The 23,327-nt window shown below is 37.5% G+C and overlaps 1 protein-coding gene across 1 annotated transcript in view; it reads right to left on the minus strand.

Annotated features, from left to right (window-relative positions):
- Positions 1-22,823, minus strand: part of LRPPRC (leucine rich pentatricopeptide repeat containing) — a 99,316-nt gene extending 76,493 nt beyond the window's left edge. Inside the window, exons 1-11 of the mRNA XM_020878071.2 lie at positions 22,625-22,823; positions 11,405-11,604; positions 9,946-10,068; positions 5,981-6,102; positions 5,817-5,875; positions 5,049-5,135; positions 4,258-4,384; positions 3,585-3,729; positions 3,127-3,272; positions 2,751-2,856; positions 2,562-2,669 (exon numbers count right to left, since the gene is read on the minus strand). Coding sequence (XP_020733730.1) covers positions 2,562-2,669; positions 2,751-2,856; positions 3,127-3,272; positions 3,585-3,729; positions 4,258-4,384; positions 5,049-5,135; positions 5,817-5,875; positions 5,981-6,102; positions 9,946-10,068; positions 11,405-11,604; positions 22,625-22,773 — 1,372 coding nt within the window. The 5' untranslated portion in view covers positions 22,774-22,823. The remainder of the gene's footprint in view (positions 1-2,561; positions 2,670-2,750; positions 2,857-3,126; positions 3,273-3,584; positions 3,730-4,257; positions 4,385-5,048; positions 5,136-5,816; positions 5,876-5,980; positions 6,103-9,945; positions 10,069-11,404; positions 11,605-22,624) is intronic.
- Between the last annotated feature and the right edge of the window lie 504 nt (positions 22,824-23,327).

Raw genomic sequence — 23,327 nt, forward strand, 5'->3', positions numbered from 1 at the left:
AAAATATACCAAGGCATGTAGATCCTTAATCATTCTGCATTATTTCCTCTCACTTGGACTAGTCCACTAAAATTCTAAGAGAGGATTTTTCCATTTGCACCAAAGAAACACCAGCAAGATAAGCCATGAAGAAGTCCTTATAAGAATCTTTTTTAGGGCTTGGTGATGGCCAAATCTGCAGTCAGGAAAATTCTATTCAATAAACATTTGATCATGCTACAGTTGAAAACTTGGTTCAGTCTGATCTGAGCTCTGAATACCTTTCTTTGAATTCCTGAATAGTTTTATTTTTTCCTTATGAAAAATACTCCTCTACATCCTCCATCTCTGTGGTCATTACTTTCTTCTATTTATTTCTACAAGTTTATATATGACATTCCCCAAAAGACAAAGTCACTGCACTAATAAGAATGTTACTTCTTCATCTTACAGGGTCCTGGAGAATTGAAGCTTTTCAACTGTGGTGCTGGAGAAGACTCTTCAGAGTCCCTTGGACTGCAAGATCAAACTAGTCAATCCTAAAAGAAATCAGTCCTAAATATTCATTAGAACTAAAGCTCCAATACTTTGGCCACCTGATGCAAAGAACTGACTCACTGGAAAGACCCCCATGTTGGGAAAGACTGAGGGCAAGAGGAGAAGGGGACAACGGAGGATAAGATGGTTGGATGGCATCACCGACTCAATGGACATGAGTTTGAGCAAGATCCAGGAGTTGGTGATGGACAGGGAAGCCTGGCACGCTGCAGTCCATGGGGTCACAAAGAGTTGGACCAGACTGAGCGACTGAATTGAACGAAACTATATAAAATATATACAGTCATTTCCCTGTTACAGGACTACCTGCAAGGGAGAAATGAGTTTTTAAAAACTATAAACCAGCTGACAATCTCTTGTACTCTCAGGCTAACTTCCTCAGTTTTCCTATTTTTCCAGTTAAAAATCTTCATTGATTAAAATAACTTGGTACCCCTTTTTTAAAAATGTCCTTAATTCAAAAATCAATACCTAATTTTTAACCAATAACTAAGAATTTTTAGAAAACAATATATTTACCAATGTCTAAATATGGAGTTGTTAAGGTATTAACGATGAGTATTTAAAATAGGAGGACAGAAACTGTGTTCCAATCCAAGCACTACTGACAACTACATGTAGAACCTAAGACCAGTCACTGAATCTCTCTGGGCTCTCAGTTCCTTCATTAATATAATGTGAGCTTACAAAAAGGTACCTTTGATCCTAAGAGTCTAAGAAAAGAGGGCCTGGAGAGAAGAGTCCACTTTTCTGCTAGTCTGAGATACAACTATGAAAAGAAATTATCTGAATTCTGTCATGTTTACTAAGTAATAAAATGTAGTAAACAATTCAAGTCTAGATACTGTGATAGGTTGAGGAAAGGAAAATTGACCTGATGAACAAAGGTTTCAGCAGGAGTACTCAAAGTATTTTCATAACTGTGTACAGTGGACAATACTAATATGCCCAAGGATTTTCATGGAATGATGTAGATATTCTGTGGTTCAAAAATACTAGGTTAAAGGTTACCTCTTGGAGCTTTCAGAACTGGAGGATATGCAAAGAGTTAATCAACTAGCATACTGTTTTCCCAAAGATTTTTCTAAAAAGGATTTCGATACTTTTAGATCCAGAAACAATTAGGGAATACTTGTTTCACTATTTCCTTTAAACCAGAAGACAGCTATATATTTAAAACAAAATTGCAATATGAAAGTCTGCTAAAAGCACTTTTTTGTTGTTTGCGCATTTTGTTTGTCACCCAGTGTCATACTAACAACCCTGCATCTCATTCTAAAGCACATTATACAGCAAGATAAAATGAAAAAGACCATTTTTTGTTTCCCCAAGGGGGAAGTACTTCTGTTAAAAGCATCTTTTTATGAGACTACTCTTTCTGAATTACCAATAATGCAAACCAAGGAATTAGATACTGTACTCTAAAATTTAATATTTGTTCAATTCTTATTCATATCCTATAGACATCCCATGTGTACAGGGAAAAGTATGCTAAATGCTTAAACGTACTTAAGAACCTGAAAGACTGAACATTTCTGTCCTTCAATCAGTACGCTGTCAGGCCATGAGCACTTATTTTGCAATAAAAGTTTTCCTGCCTATCCTATTATTCTAACAGCTCAGTAAAGGACAAATAGACTGGTCCAGAAAAAAAATGGTCTGGTTGTACGGTATATAACTTTGATTTTAATAAGGCTAGATAAACTAATTTCAAACACTGTATGTATGTAAAATCAAGGACTAAAGAGTTTTTTGAAGAACTTAAAAATGATCAACTATTTAAAGCCATAATCACATGTTTGAATACCAAGATCAGAAATGAAATAAGAAATGAAATTAAGATGAAAGAAATCCATTATGTTTGTCTTTTAAGCTTTTACCTAATACTTTACCATGACTTACACCAATTCTATTTCCTCATAAAGTTTAATAAGTATGTTTCCTCAAATAATTCAATTAAATGTGTACAGAAACTGTTAAACTGGATATCTGAACCACTATATCTATAAAAGGTAAAACCAAACCTTGAACATTTTTCTCCTTCTGATGTCCAACTAGCAACGGCCAAAAATAATGAGTTCTGATAGGAAAACCTTCTTCCTTCAAAGCGTTCATCAGAACTTTTGCCAAATCTGAAAGAGATATCATAAAATATATCAAAGTTACTGCAGCAAAACTTACTAACGTGAGTTCTAATTATGAAAATATAGTACCTAATTTTTGAGCCACTAAAGCACACTGGAGTGTGAATTGCAAAGGCGCCATGTGCAGCTGGGCTTCCTTTAGCTTCTTACAGTAGACTTTAAGCTTCTCTGCAGGCTAGAAGAGAAAGGCACCACACATCAGCTCAATCTGCAAATATCCTACCATTTGACCTTCTGCAAATATTCTACTGCTTTTGAGACAAAAAAAAAAAAAGTGAACCCCTCATCCTCTTTCTGCCCAATACTCTTCTAACACAAAAACAAAGCTTTCTTAATATTTATATTAATAGTTGATCTAGTCTCATAATATGTTCTTCTATTTTAAACAATCTTATTTCACTGCCGATTACACTGTCTACAAAGTAAAAATGGACTATTTGAATACCGTATCCATAGTCACACAGTGTCGTAAAAAGAAACTGCCAAAGTCATTCAGACTGCCTTCCCTTGATATAGGACATGCTAATAAAATCTGCAATGCTGTATCTTCCAATTTTTCAGTGACTAAAAGCAAAATGAGGTTCATTGTATCTGGAAAGAAAACAAAGACATCTTTTGTTACTGATTTAAACAAATCTGTTACTGATTTCCCATTGACATCAACATGAAAGACAAACTTATGAACTACAAATACCAAAAAGGATTTATCTGCCTAAATAATAAATACTTCCAAATCAAAATATTCCCACGTATTAACTCAATTTTTTCAGTTTATTAAAGCTTTAAAAGAATCCTATGTTCATCTACCACAATACCCTATTGCTAGAGAATGTCCGTTCCATCATGTAAAAGTAGTAATACTTATTTTTAGAAAAATTATGAAAATAAAAATTTTAAAACTACCTGGAATATATCTTCTTTCATATGTAATTTTTTCCAAAATTTCTGGGACATATTGAGGATACCCAGCCTTACTGAAGCTCAAGATAATTTGCAATAAATCACGATCCATAAGATAAAGATCAGACTTCTCCACTTTCTCCAGGGTCTAAAGAAAGGTCCAGAAATTAAAAGAACAAGTGAGAGGCAAGTTTTTTTTAATTAAATCTAAATAAAATACCAAGATTTAAAAAATTTATATATATGGTGCAGTGGTAAAGAACCTGCCTGCCAATGCAGGAGATTCAAAGAGACACGGGTTCAATCCCTGGGTCGGGAAGATCCCCTGGAGTAGGAAATGGCAACTCGCTCTAGTATTCTTGCCTGGAAAATCCCATGGACAGAGGAGCCTATGAGGCTACAGTCCATGGGGTTACAAAGAGTCAGAAACGACTGAGAGACTGAGGACACATCCCATCTAAAGGTTTAAGACTTCTTTTGTAAAACAGATAATATTCTGTTTCAGCACTAATTGTTACATCCGCAGCAAAGTGCTGAACTAGATGAGAATTCTCCTTCAAAACTGTCCATAAGAAATATCATTAAAAACAGATATACACTACACTTTTCCATGTCATGCAAAATTTAAAGAGTTTATACAAATGATTAAAAGTATGTTTATTTATGTAAGTCACACCTGTTTAACATGGTCAATATCACCCTTCTCGGCATATGCATTCAATAGTGCCAGGTATGTGTCTGGACCAGGCTCAATTCCAGCCTCTTTCATTACTGTGAGAATATTTTCTGCATTCTCCATATCTCTGTACATTAATTCATGGAAAATAAAACAGATTACTATAATATTGCCAAATGTCATCATCATTTAATCTAGAATATATTACCTCTGCTTATTAAAAATTCTTAAGTACATTTACAATCATAACATCAGAAAAGGAAAAATACATATTAGATACATACATAAAAAATGTGTATGTATTAACGTATTAAAAATACATATTAAACTAGTAATAGGTTTCCAAAATAATAAAGATCCTAAACATCTCAAATTTTTATAGGTAACTTTTCCAAAAGAGAAACCAAATTACACAATAATTACAGACATTAAATAATACAACCTCTTCCACTGGGTATGTTGTGACTCAAATTTATCTTTTTAGGAAAGAATAACATTTAGTAAAATATTCTTCAAAAATACAGATATTTTCTAGGGCACTAGCAAAGCAGTTAATACACTTTACAAAGTCAGTTACTTTGGTTCAAGTTCAGTTTTTACAACTGAAAACTTTCAAATAAAAATTTAATGAAACAGATAATTTAAGAATTAACTTATATTAAGATGTGCATATTCTACCACATAGACTCTGAAGAGTTTTTTGAGTGTTAAACATAGTTTTAAGAATTTTCTACAATAGCTTCCTATAAATTAAACCTCACTTGAGAGTAAAACCCTCGGCTGAGCATTACCCAGATCTTGCATGCCCTGTGACAAGAGCACTGAATACTGCCTCTGTAACTGGAAGATCCTTAGTTTTCATAAATCCAAGAATTGTGCTGCAACAAAAGAGAAATAAAAATACTTCTTGGAAATACATTAAAAACACTTTTTACAATATGTGCACACAAAAATCCCACTCCCTGAAGTTGTATTAATAGTTTTCAAATACACTTGTTAAAGATAGAGGGTAAATTTTAAAAATCTGATTATTTTCTGTACTACTAATTAAACCTCAAAAAGCATAAAGTTTAACAAGATTCATTTCATTAAAAATGAGATTGTACACTTCAATTTATTCCTTACTTCCTAAACCCTCCATCCAAAAGTAGGAATAAACTACACATGAACAATGTCACAACTAATTTTATATAAAACATTTGTGAAATAAAGAGAATATTACCAGTTTTATAAGTGAATATAGTGTAAATGGTTACCAACATTTGTTTTTGGAAACAGCAATTTAATGAACAAAAAAATTAAAACCAACTTTAACCCAAGAATTTTAAACTTCTGCTCCAGTAAATTATACTTTTAATTAAAATAGTAATTTTCACTTATCTTTCCCCTTTTACACAATTTAATATTTTATCTAAGTCAAATGACTAAATTCGCTGGGATAAAATCCTTCTGAAATAATTTTCTTACTAAGTAAAAATTTTTTTTTAAAGTGACTATATTCTAGGTCTATAAGACTTATGTATTTGTTTGCTTAAACATAAATTTATAAAACTACACACCTGGCACCTTCAATGTCTCCCATATTACAATAAGCAGCAATCAACCTTTGGTATGTCACCTGTCAAAGAAATGGGCCAGTAAATACTTTTTAAAAATTTTTTTTCTTGGTTATAAACAAAAGTTGCCATGACCAATAAACACACCTGTAATAGCAACTACTTACTCGATTTGGTTGAATGTTTGCTTTTTCCATTTTTGCCAAGAAGTCAGTTGGTGAAAATTTATGCTCATTTTGAAGGTAGACTTTAAGCAAAGCATTATAGTGACTTACATCATACACAGTACCTACAAGTGAAATTTATATAAAATTTTTAGAAGAGTAAAGTCATACCCTTTATCACAACTAAAATATGTGCACTTAAATGTAACAAAAAGGGTAAAATGATCAATTCAGAATTTTACCCCATATTTAGATCCATCCATGTAGAAATCCTGTCAGAACAGAGCAAACTAAGTATACAAGAGTAACTACTGAATTAATGGACAGTTACATGCAACCATCTGTTCAAGTATTAAAAGGTCTCTTACTTATAAAGCACAGTACAGTATTCCCTTCTGGTCAGAAATTGCTTCCTCTTTTTCCTCTAATATTCCTCTAGAAAAAGTATTTCCTCTAGTATGTTGGAAAAGCTGAGAATACTGCTCAAAATCCAGGTAAGTGACATCTACTGTGGTTTTTCAGGAAGATTTTATGGTCAAAAGTTAACATAACTTTACTAGGTTTCATTTCTTTATTTCTGCCACAATAACATATTCTGCAGATGACAAAAATATTTCTGTGAATTTCATTAAAAATGTTATCCCGATATTTACTATTATGTCTAGTTAATTTCATGGGTCATTTCTCGAAGAGAATTTAAAAAAAAAATAAATACTGTATCTTTCATAGAGTGAATTGAGAAAGTCTTTATCTAAAATTTACATTAAAAACTCAAAGTTTAGGGACATCATCCTAAAGCATCCTACTTTAATAATAAAAAGCTATAAAACAGCTTGTCCTTATTATCTTACCATATACCCGTATACCTTTAATATATCTCATGGCTCTGGCTGTACTGTCCATTACTTTTAATGTTACAATATCAAGTTCTTGTTCTATCTCATTATGTACTAATTTTATAAATTATCATCAACTTACTTTGTTCAAACTCAAAAGAATATTCTAAAACATTACTATTTTAGATAGAAACCAGGTTTCTTGTTAGATTAGCACTCACTCATCCATTGGTGTAATCTGGACAATTATTTTCTTCTCCATGTATTACCTTGTGCTTGCCCACAGTAAAGGTCTGACACTTTTCTGTCATCTCACAGGGTTTTTATGTGCAGTTATGTTTATTAGCTTGGCATTCTGTCCAAGAAAAACGTAGAGACTTGAAGATGCCATTATATAGTTCCCTTCATCAAGACTATGTAATTCTATTAAATGTGGACCTGCCCAAATACTAATACTTAAAAACATGTTTGTGTTTTTTTGTGCAGAGTGGTTTTTATCCCTACCTTTGTCTCTAAATCAGAGGTCTAGTAATCAAAATTTTTTGCAGTTTCAAATAAATTAATTTAGTAGCCTTTGTAAGAAAATAGTTTTATTAAAAAAAAATTACATCTGTCCTTTTCCAAAATGTGATTATCTTAGATAATTTTTTTTAAGTTAAGATTTAACTGACTGACAAAGTGGACCTGGGTGTCTGGGGAACATCAGTTCAAGCCTTTCACTATCAACTTTACCGAGCCTTTCAAAATTGAACCATGTTAAAGTCTCACTATTTAATGAAGTAGAATTTAAATTTTTTTGAAGTTAAATTTGCTTAAACATTTTCTACAATTTCAATTATTACTACTTTAGTACCCAACATATACAAAACACTGGAAGGTTCATGAAGAAGATTCAAATATGAGTAGATCATCAGCCGCCAAGAGAAGAATATCTATTAATATTAAAAAGACAAACTGACAACTGTAATGCAAGCAACCGATGAGACACAAATTGGGACTGCAAGTAAAACCCTAGATTGGCGGGATTTAAATTATAGCTTGAAAAATGGATTGCTTTCAAGAGTAAGAAACAAAGAACACTCCAAAAGAGACGAAACAATTTGAACAAAAAAATTTAAGGAGACATACATTAACAAAATGGGGCCAAGAATACACCAGAAGTAATTCTGTTTTAAAAAATTTAAGATGTGGCCATGTTGAAATGAGAGCCTACCATTTCCAGTGTTTCCTCCAGAATCCCCTTTAGTCTGGAAAACTCAGTTCCAGGCTCAGCTCTTATCACAGCTCATTTTGCAACTTTGGACATGTCATCTAAGCTAAAAAAGTCTCTTATAGCTTGGGACTTCCCTGGTGATGCAGTGATTAACATGTCGCACTTCAAGGCAACAGGCATAGGCCCTATCCCTGGTCAAGGAACTAAGATGCCACATGCTGTGTGACAAGGCAAAAAAACAAAAAAAAAATCTCCTAACAGCTTTAAAGTCTGTGAACAAGTCACAGTTGCAACCTACCAGGCTTCTAACAATATTAATCCAATAACTATTTAACAAGTGTAGTAAGTTCAAAGCACTGGTCTACTGGCAAAGAGAAAAAGATGCTATGAATTTTACTCTCACAAAGGATATATAGTGTAGAGGAAAGGTATTTGTGAAAAGTTAAATTAGAAAATACTACATGTCTTTCTATTGAGGTATTAAATGTTGTGACTACTGTGTAAGGGCTCTTTTCCATTTCAGAATATAACCCATTCTCACAAATACTTCTCCTAGTTCAACATGCGTCTTTAAATTATGTGACTGACATATAGACATATATAGTTTGTAAAGATTTTCTTAAATCAGGAATGAACATTGAATTTTATCAAATCATCTCTTACACTATTTTTTGAATAGGTACTATGTTCACAGTCCCAAATTGAAAAAGTATAAAAAGATATTGGAATTCCCAGGCAAGAATACTGGAGTAGGTTGCCATTTCCTCCTCCAGGGAATCATCCCCACCCAGGGATCGAATCCACGTCTCCTACATTGGCAGGCGGATTCTTTACCACTGAGCCACCTGGGAAGCCAGAGTAATCAACTATAGTTTAATTTTAAAAGAAAAAAGTAGAGTAAAAATTATAGCTAGTGTATATTACCCTTCCAAAAACATTTTATTATATGCACAGACACATATAAACATTTTTCTTCAGAACGGTAGCCAACTATACACCGTGTTCTGCATCTTAATTTTTAACTATATTTTGGAGAACACCCCACATTAGTATATGAAGAACTCCATTTTTTTTTTTTAATGGTTGCACCATATTCCATTTTATGGACACTCTAATTTATTTAACCAATGCCCCTAGTGAGGGACATTAGAGTTGGTTCCAGTTTCTTACCATTGCAAACAAGCTACAATGAAGAATATCCTTTTGCACATGTGAGTATATCTATCTAAATTCTAACAAATGGTCTATGTTGTATACCTGAAGTTAAAATAATTTGTAAATCAAGTATACCTCAAAAGACATTTTTAAAAAATAAAACATATTAAAACACTAAAATGCTTGATATGTCAATAAATTTTAACAAACAGAACTACTTGGTCAAACAGTATGTGCATTTGTAACTTGGACAGACCAAATGTCTTTCTGTTTTGTTCTTTTTAACTTACCTGTAAAGTATTACTTGTTATGAAAAATTACTTTATTCTTAATGCCCCTAGATGTCACTATAACTCACCAAATAAGTCATATCACAAAAAAAAATATGAATCAAGTAAACCCCTCCATAAAACTGAACAACAGCATTTATGCAAAGAAATTCTTTTTTACTACAAGAAAAAAAATGCACACCCTTTATAAACACCATCAGAGAAGGCAATGGCACCCCACTCCAGTACTCTTGCCTGGAAAATCCCATGGACAGAGGAGCCTGGTAGGCTGCAGTCCATGGGGTCGCAAAGAGTCGGACACGACTGAGCGACTTCACTTTCACCTTTCACTTTACTGCACTGGAGAAGGAAAGAACCCACTCGTGTTCCTGCTTGGAGAATCCCGGGGATGGCGGAGCCTGGTGGGCTGCCGTCTATGGGGTCACACAGCGTCGGACTTAGCAGCATACACATCATATATTCGAACAATCATACCCAATTTCTGCAGTTCATCCCATATCTTATGAGCAAATTCTGTTCTCTCAGAGAGCTTCAGTTCAGGCAAGAGAGACCCACAGCTGCGCAGTAGAAGCAAGGCCTGATTACCACCTGGGCTACCTATGAAAACAGGTTAATGGTTAATATTTAACACAGTACCCAATATCATACAGATAAACATCAAAACCTAAACTGAAATCTGTAAATACTTAAAAATTTCCTGCCTCACTAAAGATAATACTAAAAGGGTCCTAATAAATCAGAAAAATCCTATCTCAATTATCAGATATCATTTAAAATGTTACTAAAAGTTTTAAAAATTGGTCTGCTTTCTTAGGGAAGCTAAGGTTAGAGATTTATACAATCTGCAAGACTACAGAGTACATAAATACAAAGGAGCTAACTTATATGCACTACTTCTTGCAACTGAAAGGCTATGGTTCTCAGTATCCTATGCAAATAGTACAAAGCAGCCCAATTAAAATCCATGAATATTCAATTAAGGTTTACAATCCGGTTACAAACACTAACTTCCTTCTCCCTTAAGCCACATGTCCCTGAAAGCTGATTTCAAAACTAAAATAAACCACTTATTGCCAAGATTCTGTTTATATAAAGTATCCAGAATAAGCAAACCTTTAAGAAAGTACACTAGCGGTTGTCTAGGGCTGGAAGGGATGCAGGTTTGAGGGCTGATGTTTAGGGGTGTGGAGGTTTCTTTGGGGGGTGATAGAAATGTTCTAAAATTGACTGCTGTGATAGCCATGTAACTCAATAAATCAAAGGCAGAAAATGATAAAAACTGTCTTTAAATGCCAGTTATTACTGATACTTCTTTGGTATTCCTCATCATTAGATTCTACAGCTTCTTAATATGACTGAAATCATGGATGAGCTTTGGGAAGCTAGTGAACAGTCTCAAACTATACACAAAATTGTATGTGTGGCTTGCATGTGGGATTTTGTGTGAGCCTGTGTGGTCAGGGATTTTTTTTTGGTGGGGGGGGGAGGAGTTGAAGGCCTATAAGTTTCTATCAGATTACCAAAGTTGCATAAGTGACTCAAATGTTAACAGCTAAGTGTAAATGAAAGTGAAATAATGATTGTCAGTCTTTCTGGAAATTTTCATATGTGACCATCTTAGGGAAAGCAGACACTATGCAAGAGGAGATAAAAACTTAAGTATCTTCCAAGAAAATTTACCACTGAAAGTGATTCTTTTATAAACTGTGGGAAAAGACAATTTTTTTTTTTATTTTGAAAAAAACATGCAAAACAAAATGTTTCACTCAAAACTTTGCTCTGTTGAGTTGGAAAAACAAAAAAAATCACAACCATAACATAAAATCAAAAACAGAAATGACAAAATTTAAATTACCAAATATGTGCTCTGTAATGAGCTTACCATCAAACCAGAATTTAAGTTCAACTTTTTGAATAGAAAATCTTGAAATACCTGAATGACAGGTGTTATCAAAGACTTTTTGTAGAAGAGTCTTAGGGATGCGGCCAGTTCTTCGGACAGAATTATCTAGCCTCATTAAAGCCCAATCAAATTGGCTGGCATTCCTTCTATGAGAAGAGGTGGGCTCCTCCTGAAGATAATTCTTTTTTTCAGCAGCAATGGAATGTAGCCTGGCTTGGCTCAGTAGACCTCTACAAAATGAAACACAATTAGTAATAAACTATGTCAACTACTATCCACATAGGTCATCTTTGCGAGTAAAATTTATACAAAGCTTTTTTATTAGTTACTAAATACCTAAATTCATAGCATAATAGCAAAAATGTCCAGAAGTATAAATTGGTAGGGAAGAAAGTTTTGATCTTTGCTTTAAATAAAATAAATCACAAGCACATAAATTGTATGCAAAGTAACTTCTTGAATAACTGTCTGACAATGTCTCTTGATAACCTCTCACACGGACTCATCTCAAACTAAGACAATAATATGGTATGTTTTAAGTGTTTTTAAATCTCCCTTATCCAAAACCAAGTTAATGAAGAAAAATGAAGATTATGCTACAAAGCTCATCTTATCTCTACAAATGAACAAGAGATCTAAAATATACCTAAAATTCTGAAGAATTCTAAAGCACTCTTCAAACACTTTCTAGGTGTATATTATGAAGACCCATTTATTATTATGAAGATTATTAAGAAGACCCATTTTCAAGTTAACAGTATGTAGTTTTTTAAAGGATCATTAATGACAAAAGCATTCCCCATCTTTCTAAATAAATCTGAAACATTTAAGTAAAAAAAAAAAGTTAATAAATTAAGGTCAGACTAGCATATGTGTTTACAAAAAGCAAACAACCCTTAAACCATTCATTTTAATAAAGCAAGTCTAACATGCAGGCCAAATGCTCCAAAACATGAAATCAGAGGTATTTCACACTGTAGAAATACAGGCTGTACCTGATTTACAAACATGAAACAGAAATAATCCTTATGTGTGAAGGAAGCCCTGTCATGTATCTTTAACTTTCTATACATTCAAATCTCACATAAAATCATCTAATTTGCAGAGATTTACACATTTACCCCCAAATATCTTAGATTTTTCAGAAGTAGCCAGTAAGTATAACTAAAGAATACACACTAAGTATATATTAACTAAGTAATAATGTAAAAACACTACTTATTAATTCAAGAAAGCCCTTACACAATGACAATCACATTTTTTTAACATGTCACTTTTTTTTTTTTTTAACCACAGTCGATTAGAGGATGAGATGGTTGGATGGCATCACCAGCTCAATGGACATGAGTTTGAGCAAGCTCTGGGAGTTGGTGATGGACAGGGAAGCCTAGCGTGCTGCAGTCCATGGGATTGCAAAGAGTCAGACACAACTGAGCAACTGAACTGAACAGTCAGTTACCAAAGTAAATACATACTCATGAGTTTAAAAATAAAACTGTTGACTTCTTATGCTATTAACCTGAAAAACCAATCACAAAACTTAATGATTAATTACACAATGTTACATTAAAGAAAGTAACACCAGTAGTTTCACAAGTTTATGCAAAACACAGAGGCAGTAATTGATACCCAAGTAGAAATTCTACCACCGGGACCTAGGACAAAATACAACCACTCTGGCCATCAATGATTCCACCAATGTAAAACAGCAGACTGGAAAACAACAGAAAAAATCAGAATACTAACTAAAAACAATGTCATCTTGTTCAATTAGGAAATCTAATGATCAGCACTTGTAGATGGCTAACTAAAGTTAATTAAATGAACTGAATTAATTAAATACTAGATTTTTACCTATGAACCACAGAAGATACACTGCTACATATTGCTACATATATTTATACCTTACTTTCAAAAGTTTTATCTGGCTGTTTTATCTACGAGATCAGTTATTAATAACCTATCCCCATGTTAGTCAGGCAACACAAAATATTTTAAATCACCCAGAACAATGTGTCAAGTTCAGGTGAGTGTAAAATACTGCTCATCAATGAAAGCTAAATAAAAGATTTCAAAATCATAGTAAAGGGACTTTCTTGGTGGTTCAGTGGCTAAGACTCTGTGTTCCCAAAGCAGGGAACCTGGGTTCATTCCCTGGTCAGGAACTAGATTCCACATGCTGCAACTAAGAGCGAAGACCCTGTCTGTGTGCCCTAAGTAGCCAAATAAATAAATAAAAATAAATATTTAAAAAATTGGGGATTTCCCTGGTGGTCCAGTGGCTAAGACTCTGCGCTCCCCATGTAGGGGGCCTGGGTTCAATCCCTGCTCGGGGAACTAGACCCCACACGCCACAACTAAAGGCCCAGAGTGCTGCAACTAAGACCTGGAACAGTCAAATAAATAAAAATAAATAGTTTTTAAAAATTGTAGTGAAGTGTAGTATTTGTCAATGTTTTTTTACACAACCCAAATCTGATAAACCGTGGAGGAGCATAAAAATAAAACCTCTACTCAAAATGCAGTTTTAACATGTAACATCGAACGAACAAACAAAATTCAGGCAGAAAACAGAGATGTTAATAAACCAGCACAGCAGACCGAACATTCTAAAGCTAATTTTTTTTCTCACAAATCTTTAATGCTGTTAAATCTCTTTCCCATGTAAGTGTGTTTGGCTTTATTTAGTTAAGCCAAAATATGACTCTACTATAAAATAAACTGGGGAGAAGGGTTACATATTTAAACCGAAGGATTCTTCATTCTTCAAAAGGATTCTCCAGTGTTTCCTCGCAGGACTGCGTTTTCTACCTTTTTTTACTTGAGTCACAATTTATTTTTAAATTCACTTGAACACACCCTGAAAGAAGAAGAATTTTGTAGCTAGGGCTTCCAGGTGGTGCAGTGGTAAAGAACCTGCACGCAATGCAGAAGATGCAAGAGACAAGGGTTCGATCCCTGGGCTGGGAAGATCCCCTGGAGGAGGAAATGGCAACCCACTCCAGTACTCCTGCCTGGAAAATTCCAGGGACAGAGAAGCCTAGCAGTCCATCATGGGGTCGCAAAGAGTCGTACATGACTGTGCAACTGGGCACGCATGCGGCCTAGAACAACAGGTATGTTGTAATAAAAAGGAAAGAACACGTGCAGGGGTTAAGGTGGGTCCATGGCAAGGCAGGAACCTGTGCATCAGACCTGCACAAGCTGAAATGCACTGCCTCCAAATCCTGATGACCCAGGGACATAAACACATTAGGGAAAAGTATTTCATCACTTCACTCATGTCATATACAGCGCCTTTATATTTTTTAAGTTAAACTTCTCAGGTTCCCTCCAGAGATTCCAGCACTCACTACTAACATCCAGGTTACCCCTGAATTTTCTGACAAAATCTGGCACTTAAAAAGTAATTTTTCTCAGGTTTTTTTTTTGCTTTTGTTTTTTAATAATTGCTGCTAGTGATTTTTGACCCTTTAGTGCAAGAACATAATGATTTTATAGTTGAGCAACCATATTTAAAAAACACAAGGGCTAGATTATTATTAGACTGATTACTATTAGACTATTATAAATAGGCTTCCATTGGACTCCTCTATTAAGCCTGTCACTTTTTAAAATATCTTACTTTTTCACAGCATTTTTAAGTTTACAGAAAAACTGTTCAGAAAGAACAGTTACCATATATTATATCTTCTTTCTCCTCGACCCAATTTCCTCTATTAGCATTCTGTATTAGTGTGATACACTTGTTACAAACGATGACCAATAGTTTACAACAGGATTCACTGTGTGTGTGTACATATCCATGCTAGGGGTTTTGACAAATACATGATATGCATTACAGAACCACAAAATAGTTTCACTGCACTAAAAATGCCCTGTGTTTAACCTGTTCATTCTCTCCCTCTCCTCCTGAACAAGCAACCACTTTTCATTTGTCCTGTTTTGCCTTTTCTGAAATGTCATACGGTATATAGTCTTTTTCTGATTGGCTTCTCTCACCTAGCAATATACATTTAAGGTTCCTCTGTGTGTTTTCATGGCTTGATAGTTCATTTCTTTTTAGCGCTGAATAACATTCCCTTGTATAGCTATACCACCATTTGTTTATCAGTTCACCTACAGAGGGACATATTAGGCTGCTTTCAATATGGGGCCACGACACTGGGCTTCCCTGCTGGTTCAGACAGTAAACAATCTGCCTGCAATGCAGGAGACCAGGGTTTGATCCCTAGCTCAGGAAGATCCCCTCAAGAAGGGAATGGCTACCCAACTCCAGTATTCTTGCCTGGAAAAGCCCAAGGACAGAGAACCCTGGCCAGCTACAGTCCATGGGGTCCCAGAGTTGGGCATGACTTTCACTTTCACAGACAAAGCTACTGTTAACATTTGTGTGCAGGTTTTGTGTGGACAGGGATCGAACCCCGGTCTCCTGATTGCAGACGGATTCTTTACCCTCTGAGTCACCAGGGAAGCCAAATAAGTATTAATAAACCTGATAATCAATTAAACTTAAAAAAAAAAAAAAAAAGAAACTCACCATTCGTGTTAAGTTCTACTAAGTAAGGAAATAAACAAGGGACTTTTATGAAAGAGTAACAGCACAGTTCTACTCTGGATTAAATGTACCAAGAAGATGACACTCAAACTTCTAAACTAAGGATGAAAAAAGCAGCCATACAGAAAGCAGAGGATGAGTATTCTCAGCAAAGAACAGGTGGCAGACCAAGCAAGTGAATGACAGACGGAATGATGCTGGAGAGGCAGGCTGGGCTACACATGGAGGATTGTGAAAGTAAGGAGTCTGGACTTTATTCTAGGTTCAGATGTCATCCCAAGTACAAAACTCTATCAGAACCCTACTGAAGGTTTGTAAGCAGGGGTTGTGGTATGATCTATGTTTGTTTTGAAAAGATCAGTCTAGCTGCAGGGTGGAGAATAAATTAGAGGGCAGTAAGAATAAACAGATACCATTTTAGGATGCTGTTACAGGAGCCCAGGTGAGCGACTGACAGAAACTTAGGGTGGGCAGTGGAGATGGCAAAGAAACTGACACCCCCACCTAATTTCACTACATATTCCAGGCAACAAGTCTTGCCAGTACAATTTGTTAATTCTCACTCCCATGTAAGAGAGAAAACTTCAGGTATTAATAAAAGTACCCTAGAGAGACTTAATTTACCCTCTGCCTATTATGTATCAATTTTAGAGACAAAAATAGAAGTCTTCATGGCATAGTGGAAACACCAGCTTTAAGAGCATGGGCTTGAGTCCTGCAGACTGACCTGAATTCAGGCTCTGCCATTTATAAGATGTGTAACTTTGGCCAAGTTATTGCAACTCTAAGCCTGTAAAATCTCACAGATAATAGTATTTACCAAACAGAAATTGATGTAAAAAGACAGAGATAACACAATGTTTTCCAAAATATTGCACTTCTGTTAGGAAAGTGTTTTTGGATACCAAGTTGCCAAAGACCTATTTCTGCAGCTTTATTTACTGAAGTAAATATTCTGAAATAACTATTGCATCAAGCTCTTTATTTTTCTAACATTCTTGCTGAAAACAGAATTAAGTTATAGCAAGGAGATCAAACCAGTCAATCCTAAAGGAAATCATCCCTGAATATTCACTGGAAGGACTGATGCTGAAGTGAAGCTCCAATACTTTGACCACCTGATGTGAGGAGTCGACTAACTAGAAAAGACCTTGATGCTGGGAAAGACTGAGGACAGAAGAAGAGAACAACAGAGGATGAGATGGTTGAATGGCACCACCGACTCAATGGACATGAGTTTGAGCAAGCTACAGATGATAATGAAGGACAGGGAAGCCTGGCGTGCTGCAGTTCATGGGGTCAAAAGGAGTCGAACACAATTTAGTGACTGAACAACAACTCAATTTATCTGATTGATCTTTTAAAACATCTTTTGTAAAGCTGTCACAATGAACTTTCTCCGTGCACTATTTTCTCCCTGAAGAGTCTCCCTGAATTTTGCAAGACTTCATTTCTCCAGAAAGTCTTGCCCACTTAAGCTGTGCCCCCAAACACTGCTTTATGTTTTACGGTAAGCCACAGAATTTTAGAATAAAAAAATCACTTGCAGCCCTTCTACACTTGATAACAGTCTCCTGGCCTGAAATGTCAATGCCATTCCTATCCACCTACCCAGATGTCCCCTCCATCTCTGGCTCCTCCAGTCCAGAGGGAGGTCTCCTTTGTCTCCGCTTTGATAGGAAGTGATAAATCAATTAACCAGGCCAGGACCTATGATGTGATGTGGAGCAAGATACTCTGCAGAATCTATAAAAGAGTGCGATAGATTAGATTATTCTATTTCCTCCAGAGTTTACATTCTGAGATCTTATCATGTGCTTACTTACTTGTGATCACCTTTAATTCCTCAATTTATAATGTCTTAGGTATTGTCTTTTAAAAAATCTTTTTATGTCCATAAGTAATCCCTTCAGTACCTAAAACACAACATATTCAGAACATTTGGGAACTGAGAATCACAGCATCTGGGGATGAATCCCAGCTGTGGAGATCCTAGATAAATTACTTCACCCTAAGCCTCAGTTTCCTAATTTGTAATAAAACAATGCACAGAAGATGAAATGCATATGTGATATAGTCACACACACATAATCTGACAATGGTAAAGATCTACACCAAAGGTACTATGCTTTATCCTCATTTCCAACTCGATTCTTCCTAACTTTAACATCCTTGCCAAGCTCTTGTTCTCTCAGAAAAGAAATCTATCTTCTCTTCAGTTCTGCACCGCCTAGTTGAGGCCCCATTAACCCTGATCTGTAGCATAAACGTTGTCCCTCACTGGTCTATCCATTCCCAGTCCCTCTCTCTCCCACAGTCTATGTAAACTGTCCAGACCTGTACCTCTCAAAACCCTCCATGGCTTTCAACCAACTTTCTAATCAACTGACTGGCCTTTGCAGTGTCAGCTTCCACTACATCCCACACCACAGAGACACACAGGATAAAAGTACAACCTCCCAATTTCTTCCTCTGTTAAGACTGACTACTCATTACCAAGTAGTCCTCTTAAACACGAGCAATACCCCACTGCCAAACAAACATGTCTCTCCTGTCTCTGAAATGCCACATTATTATATTCCTCTCTTATGGACAGCACATGTATCAATATAATAAGCCACACACATGCCTATCATTGTCCACTGTAAGTGATAAAAGGAGTAGAGGCGGAATCACAACTTCAAGGGACCGAGACAGACTTGACATTTGCTGAAAAAGTTTTTTTCAATGAGAGGCAAACAAGGAAAACTTTCCTTTCGATTTTAGAAGTCACAACAGTCTGTCATAAGGCAATATGTGCTCTTCACCTTTAAGACAATGCTCAATCCAGACCTGCCACCCAAACTAATTTAACTCAAAGCTTACGCTTCCTCTGATAAGCACGTAAGGACTGATGAATAAACTCTATAATTTCACTCAATAATACTCATCTGTCCTTCTCAGACATTCCTGGAAATCAAGATCAGGGTGAATTTGTGGCAATCCAATGGATAACATGAATAGGAGTACCCCTTCAAATTCCTCTGCCTCTCACAAATATTCCTTCCTCAATGTCTAAGATTTTCATTGCCTTGCTCAACAATCATTTGACATCTACTATTTGCTACAAAGTTAAAGACACCTGGGGAAACAAAAAGAGTAAGACCAAAAAAAAAAAAAAAAAAAAACCAGACACAGCCCCTGCTTTCAAGGAGCTCACAATGAAGTCTGCAATGCTGGTGGGTACAAACTCTAATAGTGTTAACTGATGCTTTAGTAATTCCGCACAAGGGAGTGGTCAATAGTGAGAAGCCAGCAACATAGATTTACCGGAGGAGACATATTTCAAGAGTGAAATCATCATCTGAGACAAGGAGAGGTGCAACATGGCCCATCAAAGCCTTGCTGGTTCCCAGGCCAGCAGCACCTTTATCATCCGGGGGCTTGTTAAAAAATGTGGAATCTCAGTCCCTTGCCTATCTATACCTACAAAACCCAAATCCACATTTTCACAAGACCCCCAGAGAATTCCTGCGCTCATTATAGTTTCCGAAGCCCTGCTGTCAAGGACTCTGAAGCAGAGTCCGGATGCCGTGGGAATGAACTCACAAGAAGGGCAGCTCCACAGGCATCTCCAGATCACGAAGCACCTTACCCTGGAGCCATGGGACCGCCATGTCCTATTCTAAGCAGGACAATGACATGATCCAGTTATCAGGGGCACTACAGAATAATGTGGGGAGAAGGAGGGGAATTATTCCAAATGAAGCAGATCTAATTGAACATCATCATTTCTGCAATCAATACACAGGGGTAGAGGTGGGGACAGGGAGGTATCAAGGAAATGTAAATGAAAAATCTTCTAGGAAACTGACAGAAATAGCAAAGTTCACTACAACAGGAAACACAAGAGAAACAGATACAACAGGAAAGATGAATCCAGTTAGATTTTCTTTTTTTTTAATTTTCTAAATTGAAGTATAGTTGACTTACAAGAGCGTATTAGTTTCTGGTGTACAGTAAAGTGATGAATCCAGTTTGAGATGTATGGGTTTGAAGTACCTATAGTTCAACCAGCAGAGGTACCCAGTAGCAGTGCATATCCAGGAGAGGAATTGCTACCATCATCAGATGGGGGAAGTGTGGCCTGATGCCCTGAAAGTAGAAGTCACCCAAGGGAATGAAAAAAAAAAAATGAGAAAACCAAAGGACTAAGGACAAATCCCGCCATCCCCCAAAGTCCCCCACACCCGCCGCAAGCCACCAGCATTTAAGAGATGAACAGAGGAAAAAGGATGCAGCAAAGCAAGTGAAAAAAAATTTAAAGAGAAAAAAAACCGAGAGAGGTGTCATCGATTTTTATCAAAAAAAGGGGGGGGTCTCCTTGAAAAGTTAGATGAAATAACCTTACATCTCACATATATCTAATTTCAAAAGATATATACACCCACATATCTCAATGGCTCTTTGTGGGTGATAGAATTAAGGGTAATATTTAATTTACTGCCTCCCCCTACGCTATATTTGGCAACTGTTCCTCAAGGCACATAAATTCTAAAATTTAAAAACACATAATAAAGTTAAATTAAGCAATGATAGCTTTTCCTAGTGGTGCGACTACAGTGAGTCCAACAGTGAATTCAAAGTTAGCAAATGAAAGAGACAGGAGTACAGAAAGGAAGGAGAAGTTGGGAGGCATGCAAGGTTAAGTCTACTTTCGGGGAAGGTTTTGTTTTTCAGGTAGGAAAAAAGGTGGGCATGCTTACAGGCTGTGGGTAGGAAACTGTGTAGAAGTATTCTAAGTCCAAGAGAACAAGAACACTTCTTTACTGGCTTGCTATGAGCCGAGCACAAAGTGGTGAACAAGACCGAGTTCTGCTCTTATGCAACTCACTTCCTACTAAGGCAATAAACAGCAAGCAGATGAGATCAGACAAGTGAGACGCGCTGTGACAAAAGAGAGTCATTTTAGTTTTACAAAGAAGGGGAAAAAGGCCTTGTTACCTCTACAAACAATGAACTGAGGATCAAAAAAGGTTGGTAAAGGAATTCCCTGATGGTCCAGTGGTTGATCTCCCACTTACACTGCCGGAGTCTGGATTCTGGATTTTTTTTTTTTTTTAAGTAAGGTAATGCAGGAAGGAAATGGAACCCAGGTCTGACAAAGGCCCAGACCAACACCCTTGCTACTAGATTGTGTTCTCTGTATTGTTTTCCTCAACTACAACAGTCAAGATGAACTCTAACATCCACAATCCTCTGCTCTCAAGAGGATGTTAAGGACTAGAAAAATGTAAATAATGGTCATAACTTTCTCAAAAGTACCTCGTTGAAAGCCAATGCAGTTCTGTGAATGCAGGCGCAACTTTTAAAGGTTAACTGTTCAGGCCTAAAGAGAAAATCCAGGTAGGCTCCAAGTTAGAAGTGGACTATATTTCAAAGATATATAAGAAATCGTAAAGCATTTCCTCCATACAATTCTACACATAAACTTGGTTTTCAACCTGATTAACAAAGATCCATGCAATCACAGGAAACTGAGGCCTGTAAATGTTAACTTGTCCAGTGGCATAATACATTATAAACAGAGGAGCCTGCAGTCCAGCCCTAGCCTATTCCAGATCCTTAGCTCTTAGTCCGTATGCTGTCTCCGAAAGTACCTTTATTTATATGAACACTAGTCTTTCAAATTCAGTTTTGCTTCAATTAGAAAACCTCAGTACCCATCTACCCTCCTGAGGTGATTAGAATACTACTTATATGAACACTTCCATCAAGCTTCCATATCCTCTCCTTGGCAAAGTCTACACCAAACTAACCTTCAGATAAACCTCAATCCATGAGGGTATTTATTCACAAATCTGACATCCACTGAGAACTCTACTTGCCTCTGCACTCCCAGTTCCCACGGAGTGTCTAGAACGTGTCCGCTCATTCATTCACTAACACGGAGCCTACCGTGAAAACTCCCAACCCACCTCACATCCTCGTAGACACTGAGGTAAACACCAGTCAAAACGCAGGCAAAACCCCTAAGGGTATCATAATTAAACCTCCACCTTTAAGCTATCCCTAGCTCATCCAGAATTCCCAACCTATCCTCCCTCCCAAAAACAAAGCTCTCGAAACCTAAATCCTAGATGGTAACTGAGCGAACACCAATACGGCTTGCACGTGGGGCAGCACCCAACCTAATCAATAATTAAGTAGTAACACCTGACCCCCTGATGCTGTGAAAGATTGAGGGGAGGAGGAGGAGGGGACGACAGAGGATGAGATGGTTGGATGGCATCACCGACTCGATAGACATGGGTTTGGGTGGACTCCGGGAGCTGGTGATGGACAGGGAGGCCTAGCGTCCTGCGGTTCATGAGGTCGCAAAGAGTCGGACACGGCTGAACTGAACCTGACCCCCGGCAGCAGCCTTCAAAGCCCTCCTCAGCTTCCTAGGCTGTCCGGAGCCCGAGAGCAAACGGACCGAGTCCGAGGCGGCGAAGGTTAGGATCCATGCCGGAAGCATGCCATGCCCGTGACCTTCTGAAGGCGATCAAGCCCGCCACCCAAACCCCGCCCCTCCGGGCTGGGGAGTGTGGTCGGAGGCCCGGGGACAAAAGTGTGGAGAGAGTACAGGCAGGACCCGGCCCTCGCCCCGGTCCACGACCCCGGGGCCGAGCTGCATGCAGGCAGGCTGGGGGAAGCGGCCGGGGACTCACCCGGCAACAGGCCTGGCTCCAGCGGCACGCAGACAGAGAGCGGCGTGCGGCCGGCCCGGGCCGCCCGCGAAGAGGCGCAGGGAGAGCGGGAGGTACGGGGCCGCTGCGGCGCGGAGGAGCCAGCGGGCCGGTCTCAGCAGAGCTGCCATGGCTCGGTCGTCCCCAAAGCAGGATGCACGCTGAGCGAGAAGGACAGGAGGGGCACGTGACCTCTAGGTTGCCCGGCGCAGAAGAGACCAACGACTGGGCGCGCTAGACGTAGGGGGAGTCATCTGTTGTTATAAATCAGGAGATGGAAAATCGTGCTTCTCCCAGGACATACGAGTCCTCATGAGATATTTACATAATAAAATAGCTTGATTTATAATTTTACAGGCGTCTCTTTTGGTCCTCTTTCCTTCATGTCGGCGTGTTCAGTCCCTCCACCCCTACACTTTTCAGTTGGTAGAGTCAGAAAAGGTCGACTCCGCCCAGGTTAGCGCAAGGGCTTGCGGCTGGGCCAACTAGCCAGAAACCCCGGGAATTCTCCAGAAGGGCCGATTATGAAGATCCAGGAGTGTGGAACAATTCTCCGCACGCTGAGGATTTTGCGGCCATCTGTTAACGGCTCCAAGCACAGGTTGCCGCGCCTACCGAAAGGAACGTGCTACGCTCTCAAAGTGTGGGACAGGAAAACGTTAAGGACCTTTGCACTGTGCTGGAA

The sequence above is a fragment of the Odocoileus virginianus genome, chromosome 2 (assembly GCF_023699985.2).
Source record: "Odocoileus virginianus isolate 20LAN1187 ecotype Illinois chromosome 2, Ovbor_1.2, whole genome shotgun sequence".
Lineage (NCBI taxonomy): Eukaryota > Metazoa > Chordata > Mammalia > Artiodactyla > Cervidae > Odocoileus > Odocoileus virginianus.